Raw genomic sequence first — 17,455 nt, 5'->3', positions numbered from 1 at the left:
AGATACCAACGTGGATTGCAGTTATGATTAGGGATTGAGGGCACCCTCATTGTAGCCTCGCTCTTGTAGATTTATTCTGTTGAAAAGTGAAAATCCTTAACAAAGACATTTGATAAGTTGATAGAAAAATCTATGATGCCGGAAGGTATAGTAACAGGAGTTTTGAATAATTAAAATCCATCTGCAAATTTTGATAAATATCGTCTAATTGGTTAATATGATATCGATTAATTGGTGATAAGTTTTTTAAGATTTGATATCTTTGTGATATCGTAGTCAAACCTAAGTTGATATATACAGATGATGCCCGCCAAAGAAAGAAGCTTTGATGCTGCCGCTGACATAAATGTCTTGAAAGGTCATATTCATAAATCTATCTGGCTTCCATCCATATAATCTTAATCCTTGCTATATAGCCTATGATATTTGTGGTTTGAATTATGTGTAGTCCTTTTCTTTCCCCAAAATCCTGGAATTTTGGGTCTGTTCCCATAATCAAGGGGTTTAGGGCCAAAATAACTTCCTGTGCACATTTCAGTATGCATTGAAAACATCTTTAATACTTGTCATGAGGAAATGTTCGCAACACATAGTTGGAATGTGCTATGGGACATGCTCTATGAGGTGCCGATGTGTATTCCTTGCAAATTATTTGAACTAGGAATTGGTTAGATGAGATATAATAAGAAGTTCCATTCAGAAAGGATACCCTTATAAGTAGGCACAAGGAGCACTTTCTCCATAAAGACGTGGTACAATTGAGTGTTGGGTCCGGTATTTACAACGGGTGCTCCTCGTAAATTCATTAGGATGTACTGTTGGGATGTGATGTAACCGTTTCTGGTCACGTACCATTTTTTGTGATATATAAATTTTTTGGCTAAGTACCTCGTTGTTTGACCCGGTGGTGACGTGCCTTGGTGATGAGCTACTTGGTGGCAAACTGTCCGGTGGCGAGCTCCCTGGTGGAGAGCTACTTGGTGACGAACTGCTTGGTGGCGAACTGCCTGGTGGCGAGCTGCCTGGTGGCGAACTGCTTGGTGGCGAACTCACTAGTGGCGAACTGCCTGGTGGTGAACTCCCTAGTGGCGAAATGCTTGGTGACGAACTGCCTGGTGGCGAACTCCCTGGTGGCGAACTGCCTGGTGGACTCGTCACTTGACTTGCTCCTAGGCGGCCTGCAACTCAGAGGATGGTGGAGCTCCCTGGTGCAGCGCAACCCGACTACCCTCCGCGTGAGGTGATTTCCTCTCCTTTGTAGGCAGTGGGAGTTGAGGGACCTGCGAGAACTGAATCAGAGGACTCGGGGGTATTTTCCTGGCAGGGACTCTCTGATGCCTAAGTTAGCATTCTGATTACAGAGAGCTTGGAGAGAAATGAGAGAGCTAGAGAGCAGGGGTTACCATCCTTTTTCCTCCTCTTTAGCTTTGGGGGTCGGAGTCCTTATATAGTGGTGTCCTCGCGGGTTAGGTGGGTGAAAAGCCTTCAAACGGTAAGACTCGTCATATCCCGTCAGAACCGGGGTACGGTGATGCACTCCTCGAGGTGTCAGGCGTCCAGGTCGGCGCCTGGGCCAGGTTGTCAGGTCAGCGCCTGTGTCAGTCGGCGGATCGGTGTCTGGGCTAGGTTGCCAGGTCGGCGCCTGTGTTAGTCGGCGGGTCGGTGTCAGGGCCAAGTTGCCAGGACGGTGCCTGTGTCCGGGCCAGGTTGCCAGGTCGGCGCCTGTGTCAGTCGACGGGTCGGTGTCTGGGCCAGGTTGTCAGGCAGGAGATTTTCCTGCGATACGCCAAACTACTCTTTTGTACCGAGCTACCCTATAAGTGGCGAGAAGCCCGGGGGAGCTATGCCGAGCTGCCTGGCTCCTTGGTGGCGAGCTGCCTAGCTCCTTGGTGAGCTCTTTGGTGAGCTACCGAGCTCCTTGGCGAGCTCCTTGGTGAGCTACTGAGCTCACGGGGTATGCCGTTAATGGTTCTCAGTGGGCGTCTTATAGGTTGCCAGGTCGGCTAGGTTGGATCATGTGCCAGGCTGATCCAGCCAGGTCGCGCAGGCCACGCCAGGTTGCGCAGGCCGCGCGGGCCGCCCGTAGGCCGTGTGCAGGTCGCGCTAGGCCAGCCAGACCGGTGCCCGGGTGGGACACCAACTTGGTAAGTTGTTTGCCTGGGTGTTTGCCTAGTTGTCACGAGGTGCCATGTGTCGCAATTTCACTGGAGGGCCAAATCTGCCCTCATCAATTGCCCCCCACTCCCGAGCTGAGAGTAACTCAACGAAGGGAGTAGATTTCTTTTGGCTCGTAAGTTGACGAGCTAGTAGGTGTTGATCCAATTCCTTAGGCTTCGAGAGCTGCCTGTATGTGGCGAGCTGCCACTAAGGCGAGGGGGTCTCCGCCAATTCAGTAGTGTAGCCCTTAGGCTCTAGGGCAACTTATAGTTCACTTTTGCTGATTTTGCTCTTGCTGAGGAAGCGACTGGATATTTAGCAATAGTGTGGCCCGTAGGCTTTGGGAGTGACTCATAGTCTACTCTTTTTTGACTTTGCCTGTGCCGGAGAGGCGACCGGGTCTTGAGTAATAATGTGGCCCGTAGGCTTTGGGAGTGACTCGTAGTCTACTCTTTTTCGACTTTGCCCGTGTCGGAGAGGCGACCGGGTCTTGAGCAATAATGTGGCCCGTAGGCTTTGGGAGTGACTCATAGTCTACTCTTTTTTTGACTTTGCCCGTATCGGAGAGGACGACCGGGTCTTAAGCAGTAATGTGGCCCGCAGGCTTTGGGAGTGACTCGTAGTCTACTCTTTTTTTGACTTTGCCCGTGCCAGAGAGGCGACTGGGTCTTAAGTAGTAATGTGGCCCGTAGGCTTTGGGAGTGACTCGTAGTCTACTCTCTTTTTTGACTTTGCCCATGCCGGAGAGGCGACCGGGTCTTAAGCAGTAATGTGGCCCATAGGCTTTGCCTGTGAGGTGTCGAGCTATGATTGTGCTGCACTAGCTTCGTAATGCCGGTCACCCACTCCTACAAGAAGCTACTAGGAGCTCGACCTTTGGGGGCAGCACTACTAACTTTAGGTCGCCAGCTCACACGGGAGCCTTGGAAGGCTCGACTGGTAAGGGCGCCTATATAGTCTGTTGGCCGTCAACTCCCGCGGAAGCCACGAAGAGCTCATCTTTGTAGGGGGGACCTTGCGGAGAGGACTGATGAGGCATTATCTGAATTGAAAGTAAGGTTGGTAGAGCTACTTAGTCTGTTAGCTCCCTGCATAGTCTTTGAGTTCATAAAAAATGTAAAGTATAAAGCGATAGCTTCAATTTCTAAAAAGTGAGGACTTAGCTTTGGTAAGATGAGAACTTAGCTTTTGTAGGATGAGAACTTAGCTTTTTGTAGCGTGTTCCCACAAACGGCGCCAATTGATATAACCATTTCTGGTCACGCACCATTTTTTGTGATGTATAAATTTTTTGGCTAAGTACCTCGTTGGCTTTGGGGGTTACCATCTCTGATGCCTAAGTTAGCATTCTGATTACAAAGAGCTTGGAGAGAAATGAGAGAGCTAGAGAGCAGGGGTTACCATCATTTTTCCTCCTCTTTGGCTTTGGGGGTCGGAGTCCTTATATAGTGGTGTCCTCGTGGGTTAAGTGGTGAAAAGCCTTCAAACTGTAAGACTCGTCATATCCCGTCAGAACCGGGGTACGGTGATGAACTCCTCGAGGTTGTCAGGCAGCCAGGTCGGCGCCTGGGCCAGGTTGTCAGGTCGCCGTCTGTGTCAGTCGGCGGATCGGTGTCTGGGCCAGGTTGTCAGGTCGGCGCCTGTGTCAGTCGGCGGGTCGGTGTCCGGGCCAGGTTGCCAGGTCGGCGCCTGTGTCCAAGCCAGGTTGCCAGGTTGGCGCCTGTGTCAATCGGCAGGTCGGTGTCTGGGCCAGGTTGTCAGGCAGGAGATCTTCCTGCGATACGCCAAACTACTCTTCTGTACCGAGCTACCCTACAAGTGGCGAGAAGCCCGGGGGAGCTATGCCGAGCTGCCTGGCTCCTTGGTGGCGAGCTCCTTGGCGAGCTCTTTGGTGAGCTACCGAGCTCCTTGGTGAGCTACCGAGCTCCTTAGTGAGCTACCGAGCTCACGGGGTATGCTGTTAATGGTTCTCGGTGGGCGTCTTATAGGTTGCCAAGTCAGATCATGTGTCAGGCTGATTCGGCCTGGTCGCGCAGGCCGTGCGCAGGCTGCGCCAGGCCGCGCGGGCCGCGCCAGGCCGCGTGCAGGTCACTTCAGGCCAGCCAGACCGGTGCCCGGGTGGGACACCAACTTGGTAAGTTGTTTGCCTGGGTGTTTGCCTAGTTGTCACGAGGTGCCACGTGTCGCAATTTCACTAAAGGGCCAAATCTGCCCTCATCAGGATGCATGTGTGAATATATAAGAAAAGCAAACCGACCCACATACGAGGATTAGCTAACAATCCTCGCATGGATGTTGTGTTTGTATTGATTTATATAATGAAAATGAAAAAAATGGTTAAACACCTAACGTGTGGTGAAGTAGTATAAAATGTTTATACCTGATCAGTTCAACCAAACTGATCCCGGATCTCCTCCCAAAAGAATATGTTCCACCAACATCCTTCCAACTTGATCTTAACACCACACACATGTCATATATAGCAGGTTCTGGTTTTATGGTGGATTCCAGTTTCATATAAGAAGGGTTTTGGAACGTGCATTTTTTTTTGGTAGAAGATCCAACTCAATCAAACTGGCCAGATTATGATCGGTAGAGTTCAATCGCCTAAATGGTGCCAACATGAATAGAAAGGCAATACAAACATGCCGTTAAGCCTTTTGATTTTTTGGGGACTGAAGGTAGGTTATGTACACTATAGCTTCCTGATTTTTGAGACTCTCCTATATGCAAGAATGTGTTGCTGTTGTTAGGGGTGGATTTGAGTCGGGCCAAGCCAAATATCTGATTATTTGAGGTCAACTTGCCAAACAATGTTAATCTCGAGTTCGATTCAAGTTAGAGACTTGAACTTGAATTAAATCAACTCAAAAACTAGTATGTTAAAACTCGACTCGGCTCAAGCTCAAGTATGTGAGCGTTAGACTTGATTAGGCTCGCAAGCCTCATGAAACCAAATTTCATTTATTGGGCTTGAGTTCGTTTTTCATGAATCGAACTTAAATAACTCGTAAAAATTTCAATTCATTTCCACTACTCCTGGTTGCTGCCATGACCGGTAGTGATAGCAACAGGAAATAACTCACGTGGACCTGACTGGGTTAGATAAAGATCACCTTCTAGCTTCTAACCAGAACCAGGAAAAATGATTTAAACTTCGAACTCTAGTTGGGTTGCAGGGCTGTCTGAACATTTGGTACATTTGAATGTTGGGTTTCTGGTGAATTGGTACATTTGAATGCTGATTCTCTGAACATAGTACTGGGTACTTACGGCCCTATTCTGCAAAAGTTCTCTGGTCACATCTCATGTCCCTAATTTTCCCACCAGTGACGATTAAGATTGAGGAAACTTGACCATCTCATTTCTTAGGTCATGTTCTAGTACCTTGGACCGACCAACAAGTCTACAATCACTTGCATTTTCCCTTTGTTACGAGACACTCGTATTAATTAATCGATTGACAAAAATCATTCCATATGGTCACTGGTACAACGTCACAAACAACAACACTTTACCTAATTAACAATTAGTGGATCATTTCTCATGGACGAACCTAAAATTAAAACACTACAGGACTAACTTGTGAAGAAGAAGACGAGGATCAGGTCAGTCACGTGGCTCATCTTGTACCTTATACGTGGTTAGTGGCTACAGAACCGGTGGATGGAGAAAGGTGGAGAGAAGTTTCACTCAAGTCCCATTCTATCCCCACCCCCAGTTTTTTTCTTTCTCACATAAACTAGTCTAAGAAACCGTGGAAAGACTACATTCGATTTGAGGAGGGAAAGGGGATGGAGAAGAAAAAGGGGAAACAGTAAAGTGAAAATGATTGAGGAGCTGCCTTTCCTAGCTTTAATGGCATGGTCCCGCTGTTGTCGGCCAGGATCTCAAATGGGTTCTTGTTGTTTTCTTAATTTATTTCACTATTATTCTGGGTTCAGTGTGTTGATCAGATAGTTGTTAGGAGGAGACGATCTTCTTCTTTTTTTTTTTTTGTGTGTGTGTATATTTTCAAATCGGTATCATTAGTTGATTGCTGAATCATATCTTCCTTTCTCACTTGTTTCAGAGATTCTGGAAGGAGAGAGGCATGCAAGGATCATTTCATCTTGATTGCTTTCTTGCTCATCCATATAAACATATAGTGATGTTCGTTTCCTTTTATCTTAGCTTTGTGTAAATTTCTGTCTGGGTTGTCTGTGCCAATGGCTGGAATGCTTCCTGGTGTTGAGTGTGCTCGGAGGAGGCGATTCCATCAAGGAGGAAGCTGGGCGGAGTCACAGGGCATAGCCGGGAACACTCGAACAAGGCGCCCATCTTTCTGTCTGTACACAAGCAGCCATGAAACCCATCTCGTTTCAATCTCTTCTAAGGTATTGACTCAGAAGAACCCAACTATCACTTCACAGATTTTTCCTTTTATTTTCCTTTCTTCTTTGGTAGTTGGCTAGAAATTTCAGATGATTTCACAAGGTGCTAACAGAGATGAATTAAACACAACGCTAGCAAATAACCAAATCGAACCAGAACCTTTTAGATGAGAAGCTTGACGGAGTGGCCAGAGAAGCCAAGGAGAGATTGGATGAGAGGCTGAGGTCTCAGAGAAAACCAGAAACAAAAAGGTACAGTAGAAAAGTACTGAAGTCCATCGGTCCATGCATGCTAACTTGTACAATCGGTGGCTTGGTTTGGTTGCTTAGCATGATATAACAGTGACAGCCTCCACAACCGTGGTTTCCTTTTCTCTGTTGAATGCAGACACAACAGCGGAGAAAGCTTCAAGTGTGAGGATAATGGTCGCAGTTTACGGTCTGTCATATTTGGAGATTTGCAAACATTACTGTTTGGATCGAAGAGGAGCAGCTCGAAGAAGTTTAGTTGGGCCAAGATGGGTTGGAAGTACTCAAAACAGGATGAGTGCACAGTGTGCTTAGAACAGTTCAAGTCCGGCGAAGCCTTGGTGCAGCTTCCCTGCGGCCATAGGTTCCATTCCAGATGCTTGGTGCCATGGCTGGAGAATAATGCTCATTGCCCATGTTGCAGAATGGGAATCTTATCTTAGTATATATACCATGATTTTCTATGAAGATATTCACCATGGTTATCATCAAATGTCAAGTTTTACATGCATGATACTGGTTAATTATTGCGAAATTAACTAATCACACGATTAATTAGAAGTGTTTGATCTAAATACCATCTGTTAGGCAGCATTTAAGACTTAGTACGGAACTAAATCTATCTCCTCTTGTTTGTATTCCTTTTAATCCTTCTTCATTGTATACTTGGTTGTCCTCATGAACAGACTATCATCTGGGTGGAGAGAGAGAGAGATCCTGAGGACTGGCTCTGTAACTTAGCAGCCAAAATGACAGAGAGAAGAAAGAATCGGAATGAGTGCTCCTAACAGCTCTAAAGATCACTATCTTCTACGTTCTTCTTGTGTAGGAAAGGCCCCTTTTGAATTATTGAATGTAAGCAAATATAATACAACTATACAAGATATTTTGGAATGGGAATATATATAATGCAACGCTACTGGTATTGGTATAACTGCGATTTTACTGGATCTTACTGGTTTTTACATCACAAGTGATATACTTCATTGGTTGAAATTTCAATTGGGTTTAACTTAATTATAAGGGATTTCCTCCAGAAAGAGCCCCTTTACTGCAGGCATGGCTCTGGTATTGATTTAAATATGGATACTGATGCTTTGAAATGGGAGTCACTGGAAAGGGCCTAGAAAGGGGTGGTTCAGTAGAGCCTGGTTCAATCAGTTATTCAACCCTTGGTCAAGCCAAGAATTTTGCACCTTTCAGTTGAAACAAAAGAAATGAAAATTGGAATAATGTGAGCTCGTAACTACCATTATAGACCTTTGTCTTCTTGTGTCCTCACATCACCACCTAAAGTCGATGGAAGTGGAAAAAATCTTCTTGTTAATCTTTTAGTGGATGAAGTAAATAATATAATTGTATAGTAATCAACTCATCAACTTCAGTTTCAGCCATTAAGGATTAAACAACCACTCTGACAATAACTTTTTGATTAAGAGGCAAACCAAATATAAGCTATTCAGTTCAGCTGTTTGTTTTGTTACCGAAAGTCTCCTCTTGGTGGGTTCAGATTCAGCTATTGCATCATTATCCACGCCCTCACATAGATAGAGATGCGATGGAATCCCTGAAACCTGAATTATTGGGGGTTGCCCATCACAAAGTTTTTGATCTTATCTCCATGATTTCTTTTCTTATTCTACAGAATTATTTCATCCATTTTCAATATATATAACCTGTCATGGCTTAGCTCATATCAGGTTCAATAATTTACTATTCAGGTTAAGCCCATGGATCTAAGATGGATCATGATCCAGGTAAACCACAATCCGGTCTGATTAAGATCCTAAACATGTACTTGTTGGTGGATTTTATTAATGATATATGGGCTTCTTTTGGTTGCATGAAAAAAGACTGTAAGTAAATGACTCCCTGAAAATTGCTGTTTTGCAGCCGCATTTGGTTGCATTTGTTTCTCAGCTCCATCTATTTGCAGTGCGATTTCATTAGCACTGGTAAAGAATGCATGGGAGTGCAAATTCTAGCTTACTTGAGCTTAGGGTTTTACTTCAATTACTTTGCTTTAGGTTTTGTTTTACTTCATCTGCACTTGATTATTTTTAATCCCAATTGTTTCAGTTAAGCTGTGTATACTCAAACTTAAGGGGCACATCAATGGGGCACTTGAGGCATTCTCTTTTATCTTATTCAGTCTTTTCAAGTTTCAATTTGCACTTTTCTCTTGTGGAAGAAAATTTTATTTATTTTAAGTTGAGCGACCATTCAACCTGGCATCTTGAACAGCTTATTATACTATTGAATTCTCCCGGTGAATGGATGATAGATCCATTTAATTTCTTCATTTCTATTTAAGCATTGAAACAAATCTGTCCATGGTTCTTGTCCATTCACCAACCTGTCCAATTATATTAGGTGTGAAATGATCGATTCATACATCACTGCTATAACTACAGCTTAATATGTTCTGGCTGGTCTAGTAGGGCAGTCTACGTGATCTTTTGGTTGGCCCTGGATTTCAGCAATTGGGCTAGTGGCATAAGATATATAGGCTAGTGTACCTTTTGTATAAGCTCAAACAATAAGAAAAGTCGGCCTTTTTTTATTTTTGCTTATAAAAAGCTAGTGTGCGTTTGCATATTTAAGAGAGTGTGAGCATGAAGAGGTGGTGAGACTTGAGAGGAAAATAAATATATTAAGGCTCCGTTTGGTTTGCAGGAATAGAAGTCTGGAATAGAACCAAACAGACCTTAAAATATTGGAATGCTTATCTGGGCATGAGGCAAGGCAAGTAAGAGAGAGAGAGAGAGGGGCCAAGAGTCACACCTCAATGTTCACATGGATCTCCTCTCATTTCTCATCCATCTGTTTTTAAACTAGCAAGTTAACCCATGCAAATGCACGGGGTTGAATAGAAATTTGGTTAGGTTTGGGTTGGCACTTAACCCCATCCAATCTATACAATTTATACCCATTTTTTATTAGAAAGGGTCAAAAGGAGTTCAAAGATATTTAAGAAGAAATAAGAGATTTAATGGGAAAGGGAAGATATTACAAGCATTGACTATTGAAGAGGGAGAGGAAGATTTAAGAATGGTTTTATTAGAGAAGAGTTAATGATGGATTTTAATAGCTAGAGAAAATTAAGATATAAGAGGGTTTCTATGATCAGACATGCATGTATAATAAGTTCTCTATGAGTAGACATATGTGAAGGAGAGAAGGGTGGACTCCACATAGGAAGATAAAGCCTTACCTTAGACAGTCTATCCACTAGGGTGTCCCGAATGCCCTAGACGGAGACCTGAGTCTAGGAGTATTGATCCTTCGTAGGGAGCATACCTATGACCAAAGCTCGGCTGACGCTGGGGTTGCTGAGGGAGTCACCCTCCTTCACGTTCCAACTAGGGCAGAAGAGCCTGCCGCTGCGTGTGGCCAGTGGGATGTTGTCGCGAGGATTGGATGAGGCCCCAACTGCAAAGAGCCTCTAGCAGCACCTTCCACTAGGTGGTCCCTCATTACCAACCTGTTCACCCTCTAAACTTGAGGGGTTCTGTGGGTCATTTGAGTGTGGCGTCCCTCTTCTTAGCCTTAGCTAGTGCCTTCACCTGAGGCAACTCCTTATTGATAGGCCTCTTCAAAGGCCCCCGGTCGGGCCCTTCTTGGTTTCACCATAGCCGTCTGTATGAGCCTGTCCTTCATGCCACCATCCATTTCTACAATAGATAAAGATTATGTTAGAAGAAGGACAAAGATGACAAAGAAGATTTCATAACTTGCCAACAACGGGAGTGCCCGTACCGAGGGGCAAGGCTGAGGCCAGCCCACACCAAGGCTTCATCCGTTATTAAGGGCCCGGTGTGAATCATCCCAGTCAACTGTATCTGAGTCATCACGCCGACTCCTCATTATTGTACAGCCTGATCCTCTCAGCCAGCGAGTCCGGCGTCCCCCAGTTGGACCTAAAGGATCATCCCTCTAGACAACGAACGAAGAAATATTTCTTCTCCTATTTGTGGATGAACGACAGGTTGTCCACTACTCTACCCCGTCGGCCCTGGAAGTACCATAAACCATTCCCATCGTGATACTTCCTCAAGGCGAACAAACAACGAAAGACTTTTAGGGTCACAACATACCTAAGAGGCAAGCCATCACCAACACAACCACTATGGTCCTAACTGCGCTCAGAGCGAGTTGATTGAGGGAGATATTGTAATAATTGAGGATTTCAGGAACAAGAGGAGGCAAAGGGAAACGGAGGCCGTAGTGGAGGTAGTGCTCATGCACACACACCTCCCCCTTGGCAGGCCACCACGACCGGTCACCGCCACAAGGGACTCTAACTCTATAGCCCCCGGGTATATGGTACATCTTGAAAAGAGCCCTCACTTGCTCTTTACCGAGCTCACTATCAAAGTTGGAGCAAGGGAAATGCATCAGCATCACGCCTTGGCCTTCGGCCTCGATCCGCTCCTCAAGAGTAGGTTCTTTAGCTTCCTCCGGTTCCACCACTTTAGGAAGTGTTGGGGAATTCCACGTAGCATTGACCCTAGGCCTCGTGGAGCCACTACTTTCATTAGGACAATCCCTACCTCGTCAGTTGTGCTCGGCTCCCCCAGGGGCAGTCCTCACCCTCAGTACCTGTATGCCAAGTGCCTGAGGGGAGCTATCGGATTCTTTGTTGTCACTCCCACTACTAGATGAGGAGGAAGAGGAACTGCTAGTGTCACTCATGTCAGGGAGTTCGTAGCACTTAGGTCTAGAGTCCGAGTACGACATGGTTTGAAGAAATGAGTCCTTTACCTAATGTCTAAGTGAGGAAAGAAGGCTTAAGGAATCGACTAGTTGGTAGCCGAGGTCTCTGGGATCACAAGCGAAAATTCAAGGATTGAGCGAATGGTGAGGACTCACTCAGCCAACGTCCCTATTTAAAGGAAAATGTACGACTCAGATCACTTTGATATAATGGCCACGGAATCGCCAACCTGACAGCCCGAACCGATGCGTTGCATGTGTCCTCAGCCTCGAGGAAACGAAACGACACCGAAGGAATGTGGATGCCTCACACCTGTGCTGACCACGGACCTGTGTTCTCAATCCATCATGATCCACCGATGAGGCGAGAAGCAAACAAGGGAGCAGTCGCCACACAATCGCCAAGAAGAGTTCTCAACAATCGAGGTTGACGCCTTCATGCAACTACATGCTACTCTCTTTGGCCGAAGCCGAGGTCTTCGTCCAACACACCTTCCAATGCCTCCACACATCTACATAGTACTCTCTTCGGCCGAGGTGAGGTTTCCCCTCAGCACACCATACGACCTTGGCCACTATGGTCTCAAGAGTGGGGGCAAGTGATGTAGGTGTATTTAGAAGGCCTTGGATCGTGCCACATGGCATCGACCAGATGAAATCCTGGCCGCACATATCTAACTGCCTCCAACCATTCTAAGGCAAGCTCAACTATAAAAGGGGGTGCTCATCTCAAGGTAAGGACACATTGGCTCTCTTGCATTCAGAATGCCAAGAGATCTCTCCTTAGCTATTAAGGACGAAGTTCTAAGCCCTCATCTCATGCCTGGTCCGACCCTCTTTGAAATTTGGATAACTTGATCATCAGAGTCTCCGCCCCTAGGATAACACCTAGGGCCTCTAACGTGTACTCTTCTCCTACTTATAGGCCGGACCCATCAGCCTCGGACACCAACAAAATTCCCGTATTGCCCTCAGCCCCAACTTTGGCAGCAACATAATTCATTTAAAAATAGATAACCATATGTGCGAGAAATGAGAGGACATCATGTGAGCTTTGTGGTGAAAAACCCTTCTCTCTCCTACAAACTCTTTCTATTATAGATATAGATTAAATTATTAAAAAAAAAACCTTCTTAGGTAATTGTCCTAAGAAAGGTTACTCTATTCCTGTAAAGAGTTGCTTATGGATGAAGAAGGTAAGAAGGAAAAGGATCGCTGAATTGGGGGAGAACCTGGTTCTTGCTTTCAGGGTTTGCAGGGCTATTTTAGAAGGGCGGACCAATGGGGCCGGTCATCCATTAGAGTTGCTATTATCTAGCATTTCTCTTGAATTCCACTGATTCCCTCATAATCGTCTGAGTCCTCAAGATGAAGAATCAATGGAGCTTTAGTGCACTTTATAAAGACTTCGAGCACACGTCAAGAACAAACTTATCCAAGGAAGGGTTGAGCTTGTGTACCAGCACGTAGCAAATCTAGAAGATGTAGCTCTTAATGTCAGAGAAAGGAAGATTACATTCCATTATAAAGGTAATCTCGCACAAATTGCAATTCGCTCTCAACAAACTGCTGAATCAAACCATCTTATAGTTCAATTCTCACGACTCAATTACCGTACGTTATCAATCTACGACTTCATTGCAATAAAACCATCTTATAGTTCTAAATTCCTTTAAACTAAAAGAAATCCAATTTATAGAAAAGATCAACGTACATCTTGGTTCATTCACTAAAATCCAATTTATAGAAAAGATCAACGTACATCTTGGTTCATTCACTATATATTTGAAAGGGGTCAGAGAAAATGAAGTTTCTGTCGGTCCGTGGGTTTTTTTTTGTAATCGAATCGTTATTACTGGTTTTTAGAAAATCGTTAATTGAAATCGAATTAAAGCCAATTGATTAATCGGTTGACTGGTTTGGTTAATCGTTGGTTTGGTTTATTGGTTTTTCAGTTTTTTAATTTTTACAATATATATTATAAAAATATAAATATATATATATATAAATTATATTTTAAATAATAAATATTATAAACATTTATTTGTATATATTATGCATATCTATTAATTTATAATATATTAAATATATAAAAATATATGTGTATTGGTCGATTCGGTTAACCGTCGGTTTTTTATATTGGTTAACCAAAACTGAACCGGTACCTTCGGTTTTTTTTATCGATTCGATTTTTCGATTTTTTTGTTCACCCCTACTACCGAGTCTAACTGTTGAATTGAATTATAATTAAATATATTTATGGAGTTTCCAAAGTGAATAACAATATCATTTACTATATATCTGAAAGAGTTTATGACTTTAGCCTCTTCATGGAGAGGCCTTCCCTTGGTTTTTTTCTGAATTTATTTATCGTGTCTTTTTTTAATTGAGTTTTTCGGTCATACAACTTGTCCTCAAGACATTGTTGCCACCATAGGTACAGGGTCAACGTAGAAGATTATAAATAGTTTTCTTATAGATTGATTTATAGAAGATTATAAATATATCCATCAATTTTTCATCCATACTATAGAATACTCCCTAAATTTACCTACTCCGTTATTTTACTAAGATGTATTTGTATTTTATCCTTTCTTTTAAATACTGATATTAATTTTTAATTACTTTTTTACCCCCACATTCATTTTATCTGTCACGCATAAATTCTACAACGACTAAGGGTTAGTTGAATACGGTGGCTGTTCAGTGGGCTGTAAAATCAGTTATAATTTATAAGGTTCCACGCTAATAGTAAAATACGATATTTTCTTCTCACAAAATATGCTTCACACCAATCTCACAGTCACATCCTACCTGTATTGGGAACATATCCCATAAATAATAAATACAAGTACAGGAGGTCGCTGTAAGGCATGAGAAGCAGATCAGGACTCATAAAATACATAGGATGCGCACATTTCACAGTGGGGCCCAATTCCTTTAAAACAGCAGATAACCCGTAACCTGTAGGGGATTGGGATCTGCTCATCAGTTATGGCGCCTCACTCCGTCCTTACATGTATATCTCACCATATAAATACGAGAGATGTACGTGTGAAATCGGTGTGAGACGCCCTGTGTGAGGAGCAGATGCAGTCAAGTGTATCGTAAACTTTGACTTGATTTTTTGACCCAATTTCTCGGGATCTGCTGCACCTTTTTCCAATGATTGGGCGCACCGCGCACCCGCACATGGCTATAATTGGGCACAAAGCTGGGAGCGTCTACGCGGAAAGGAGAGCTGCTCAACGGGAAAGCCTACAACGGCTATTTCAAGTTACCGTTGCCGGTCCTTATTCAAAAAAATCTGAGTCGAGTGACCTCCTTTCCTAAAACAAAGGGTGGGCGTTTCTAAAAAAACAAAGAGCAGCTCTGCAACTGCAACACAAAATATATTTTTTCTTTCGTATTCTCTAATCGCCTCATCAATTGACGAAGAGGAATCTAGGATCGGAACGAAAATGTACTACTCGTACACCCCAACTTACTATTCTTCGCTCCACGACACGATTACTACTCTCTGCAAGAACATCCTCCCCTTTTCCTTCAAGAAGAAGCGCTTGACTGGTCTTACTGCCGATCAGAAGCTCGCCAAGCAACAGTCGGAAAATCTCAAATGGCAGCAGGAATCATTTCACCGGATTCTAAACCTCATTGGTCTCCACAAGGAAGGAATTGTTCCGGAAAGTGAGGTCTCTGCTTTTCGAATTCACCTCCTTGAAACTCTTATCGCTTCTCCAGCCGATCTAGAACAACCAACAATCATCAGGGACAAGTTGCTTTTCTTGCAGGTAAGACCATATATGAAAATGGGTATCTGATAATTTGCTAGATTTTTAATTGTTTTTTTTTTCTGTTTTCCTTGTTCAGGAGCTGTTTTACGCTAAATGCATTTCCATGGACGAGTATCACTCTTCGAAGAGACCTCTGTTACAGCGAATGGCTGTTCAAGGAGCTGTGATCGATGCTAGAGATGTAATTGTTGCTGGTTCCTCCGAGAACCCAGTAGAGGAGTGGTCTGTTATCCAACGTAAGGATGAGGAATTCTTGATGGATAAAGACAGACTGCAATCGAAAACCAAGCCCAAGAATAGGACCCCAATGAAACCTATCAAAGGAGCTGCCGTCATGATTGATTTTGGCTCGTCTCATAAACTAGAAAAAAATGAGGGAATGAAGGGGGAAATAAATCCCATTGCAGAATCCTTGGAGCAAGATTTTAGGGATTTCGAAGAAAACCCATTTTGGGATTTTCCTTCTAAAGAGATGGAAAGCGAGAGCCGGCCCATTCTAATGTCAGAAAGCTCACCACCAGTATCAATTATGGCTGAGAAGGAAGGAGGAAGCACAGTGAAAAAGAAACCATTCCGTGCTCTGTTTCAGAGAGAACAGAGAGATGAAAACGCCGGCGATTGGGTCCAAGATCGAAACGAGGCAGCATCAAAAATGGAAAAGAAGCAATGGGGATTTAATGGGTTGAAAAAGTGGAAGAGAAGTAATCCAGAGGACGAAACAACTCCTCTGCCTCTTGGAGAAAGATCCGACGACCATCATGCTTCTTCGATCCCTTGCGAACTTATTCATAGCCCAATCGGGGTGGGGCCAACCACCAAATCGATGAAGAAGATCCACTCAGATGGTTCTGCACCAGATTTCTGCATTGACAAGGTACAGAATCGCATAAATCAGTTAATGTCATCTCTTTATTTATTTAAATCATATACTCCAGTGCAACTAATTGTGGTGTCTTGGTCCAAAATTCTATGAAGGCTCTGGGAGAGAACATAAAGAAGGAATTGTCGCGAATCCAAACTGAACTCAACACCAAAAATCCGAACCTTCAATTCTCGTAAGTATCGAAGCTACTATTTGAATGTCTTTTCTTCTATACTGATCTAGAATGCTTGTCTTTCATTACATACTCTTCTGATGCCATGGATTTTACAGGAATAACCAAGTTGAAGCAATTTCAACGCGGCTGCCGGCCGATAAAGCTGAACTGAAGAAGTTCTTCCCCAAGTAAGCTATCTATTTTTAACTTCATTTCCTGTTTGTACAGTAAGTAAAAATGATCCTTAATTTGAAGCTTTCATCAAATTCTGATCCATAAGATGATAACCCATTCCAGATGAGATAGATAAGATTTGTTTTCATCTTGAATTTTACAGATTCTGATTTTTCAGATACTTATTCTCTGTATAAATTTGTTCTTTGTAGGTCATGGTGTGATAGACATGGCGACGTTGTTCTAGACGTGGTGAGGAAAGAATTCAATGATCATGTGGGTGAGATAGAAAGCAAGAGAAATGCTGCCAAAGAGAGGCATGGAGACTCGGTGGGATGGGTGACCTTTGAAGACAACAACGAGAACTCTCATCCAAATTTCTTTGCTGCTCACCATCTCTGATTCTTTTATGTAATTATGCGAGTGCAGAGTTGGGGGAATTCTGAAGACAACAATGAGAACTGGCTTCTCAACAAATCTCTTTGCTCACCATTTCTGATTCTTTTATTTAATTACGCAAGTCCAGAGTTGGGGGTCATGATAGCCTCACTAGTTCTGTATGAGGCTCAACCTCCTCCTTTGCTAAATAAATAAATAATATTTTCTTCAGATAAAATAATGAAAGTTTTGGATTTTCTCTCTCTGTGACAACCTGCCATTTTTGTCTCATCATAGCAAAAAGAGTTTTAAAGGATTTCCCGTTTTTTATAACAAAGGCACGCTCTGGAATTCTTTGCTAGAGTTCTAGGTGATATTACTGATTTTATTTTAGCTCATTCCATGAAGATAAACTCTGACGTTACTTGGGGCTGGGAATGAATGACTTGTTGTTTTGTTTTTAAATGAATAAAATAATTCAAGAATAAAACCAACCCAACTTCATTTTTCAGGCCTTCAGCCATTAACAGACCGAGCTCACAAAGCCCTCCACCTCAGCTGTTAAGACTTCAATTTC

The 17,455-nt window shown here is 43.5% G+C and overlaps 2 protein-coding genes across 4 annotated transcripts; both read left to right on the top strand.

The window, feature by feature from the left end:
- Positions 1 to 5,877: 5,877 nt before the first annotated feature.
- LOC104603388 (RING/U-box superfamily protein) lies at positions 5,878 to 7,322 on the top strand. Of its 3 annotated transcripts, none has more exons than XM_010267412.2 (4): positions 5,878 to 6,055; positions 6,230 to 6,533; positions 6,667 to 6,782; positions 6,919 to 7,322. In XM_010267412.2, exons 2-4 carry the CDS (start codon positions 6,366 to 6,368, stop codon positions 7,220 to 7,222), a joined length of 588 nt encoding a protein of 195 aa, XP_010265714.1. In that variant the 5' UTR covers positions 5,878 to 6,055; positions 6,230 to 6,365; the 3' UTR covers positions 7,223 to 7,322. The 3 variants fall into 3 exon arrangements, with proteins under 3 accessions (XP_010265714.1, XP_010265713.1, XP_010265712.1); XM_010267411.2 differs by having other exon boundaries at positions 5,878 to 6,061; XM_010267410.2 differs by having other exon boundaries at positions 5,878 to 6,533.
- Positions 7,323 to 14,818: 7,496 nt separating this feature from the next.
- Positions 14,819 to 17,121, top strand: LOC104603390 (uncharacterized). Its single transcript, XM_010267413.3, has 5 exons — positions 14,819 to 15,286; positions 15,366 to 16,163; positions 16,265 to 16,344; positions 16,443 to 16,514; positions 16,713 to 17,121. Exons 1-5 carry the CDS (start codon positions 14,957 to 14,959, stop codon positions 16,900 to 16,902), a joined length of 1,470 nt encoding a protein of 489 aa, XP_010265715.1. The 5' UTR covers positions 14,819 to 14,956; the 3' UTR covers positions 16,903 to 17,121.
- The last annotated feature ends 334 nt before the right edge of the window (positions 17,122 to 17,455 follow it).

This window comes from Nelumbo nucifera, chromosome 2, assembly GCF_055504915.1.
Source record: "Nelumbo nucifera cultivar China Antique chromosome 2, China Antique-T2T, whole genome shotgun sequence".
NCBI lineage: Eukaryota > Viridiplantae > Streptophyta > Magnoliopsida > Proteales > Nelumbonaceae > Nelumbo > Nelumbo nucifera.
This window is presented reverse-complemented; position numbering and strand designations above follow the sequence as displayed.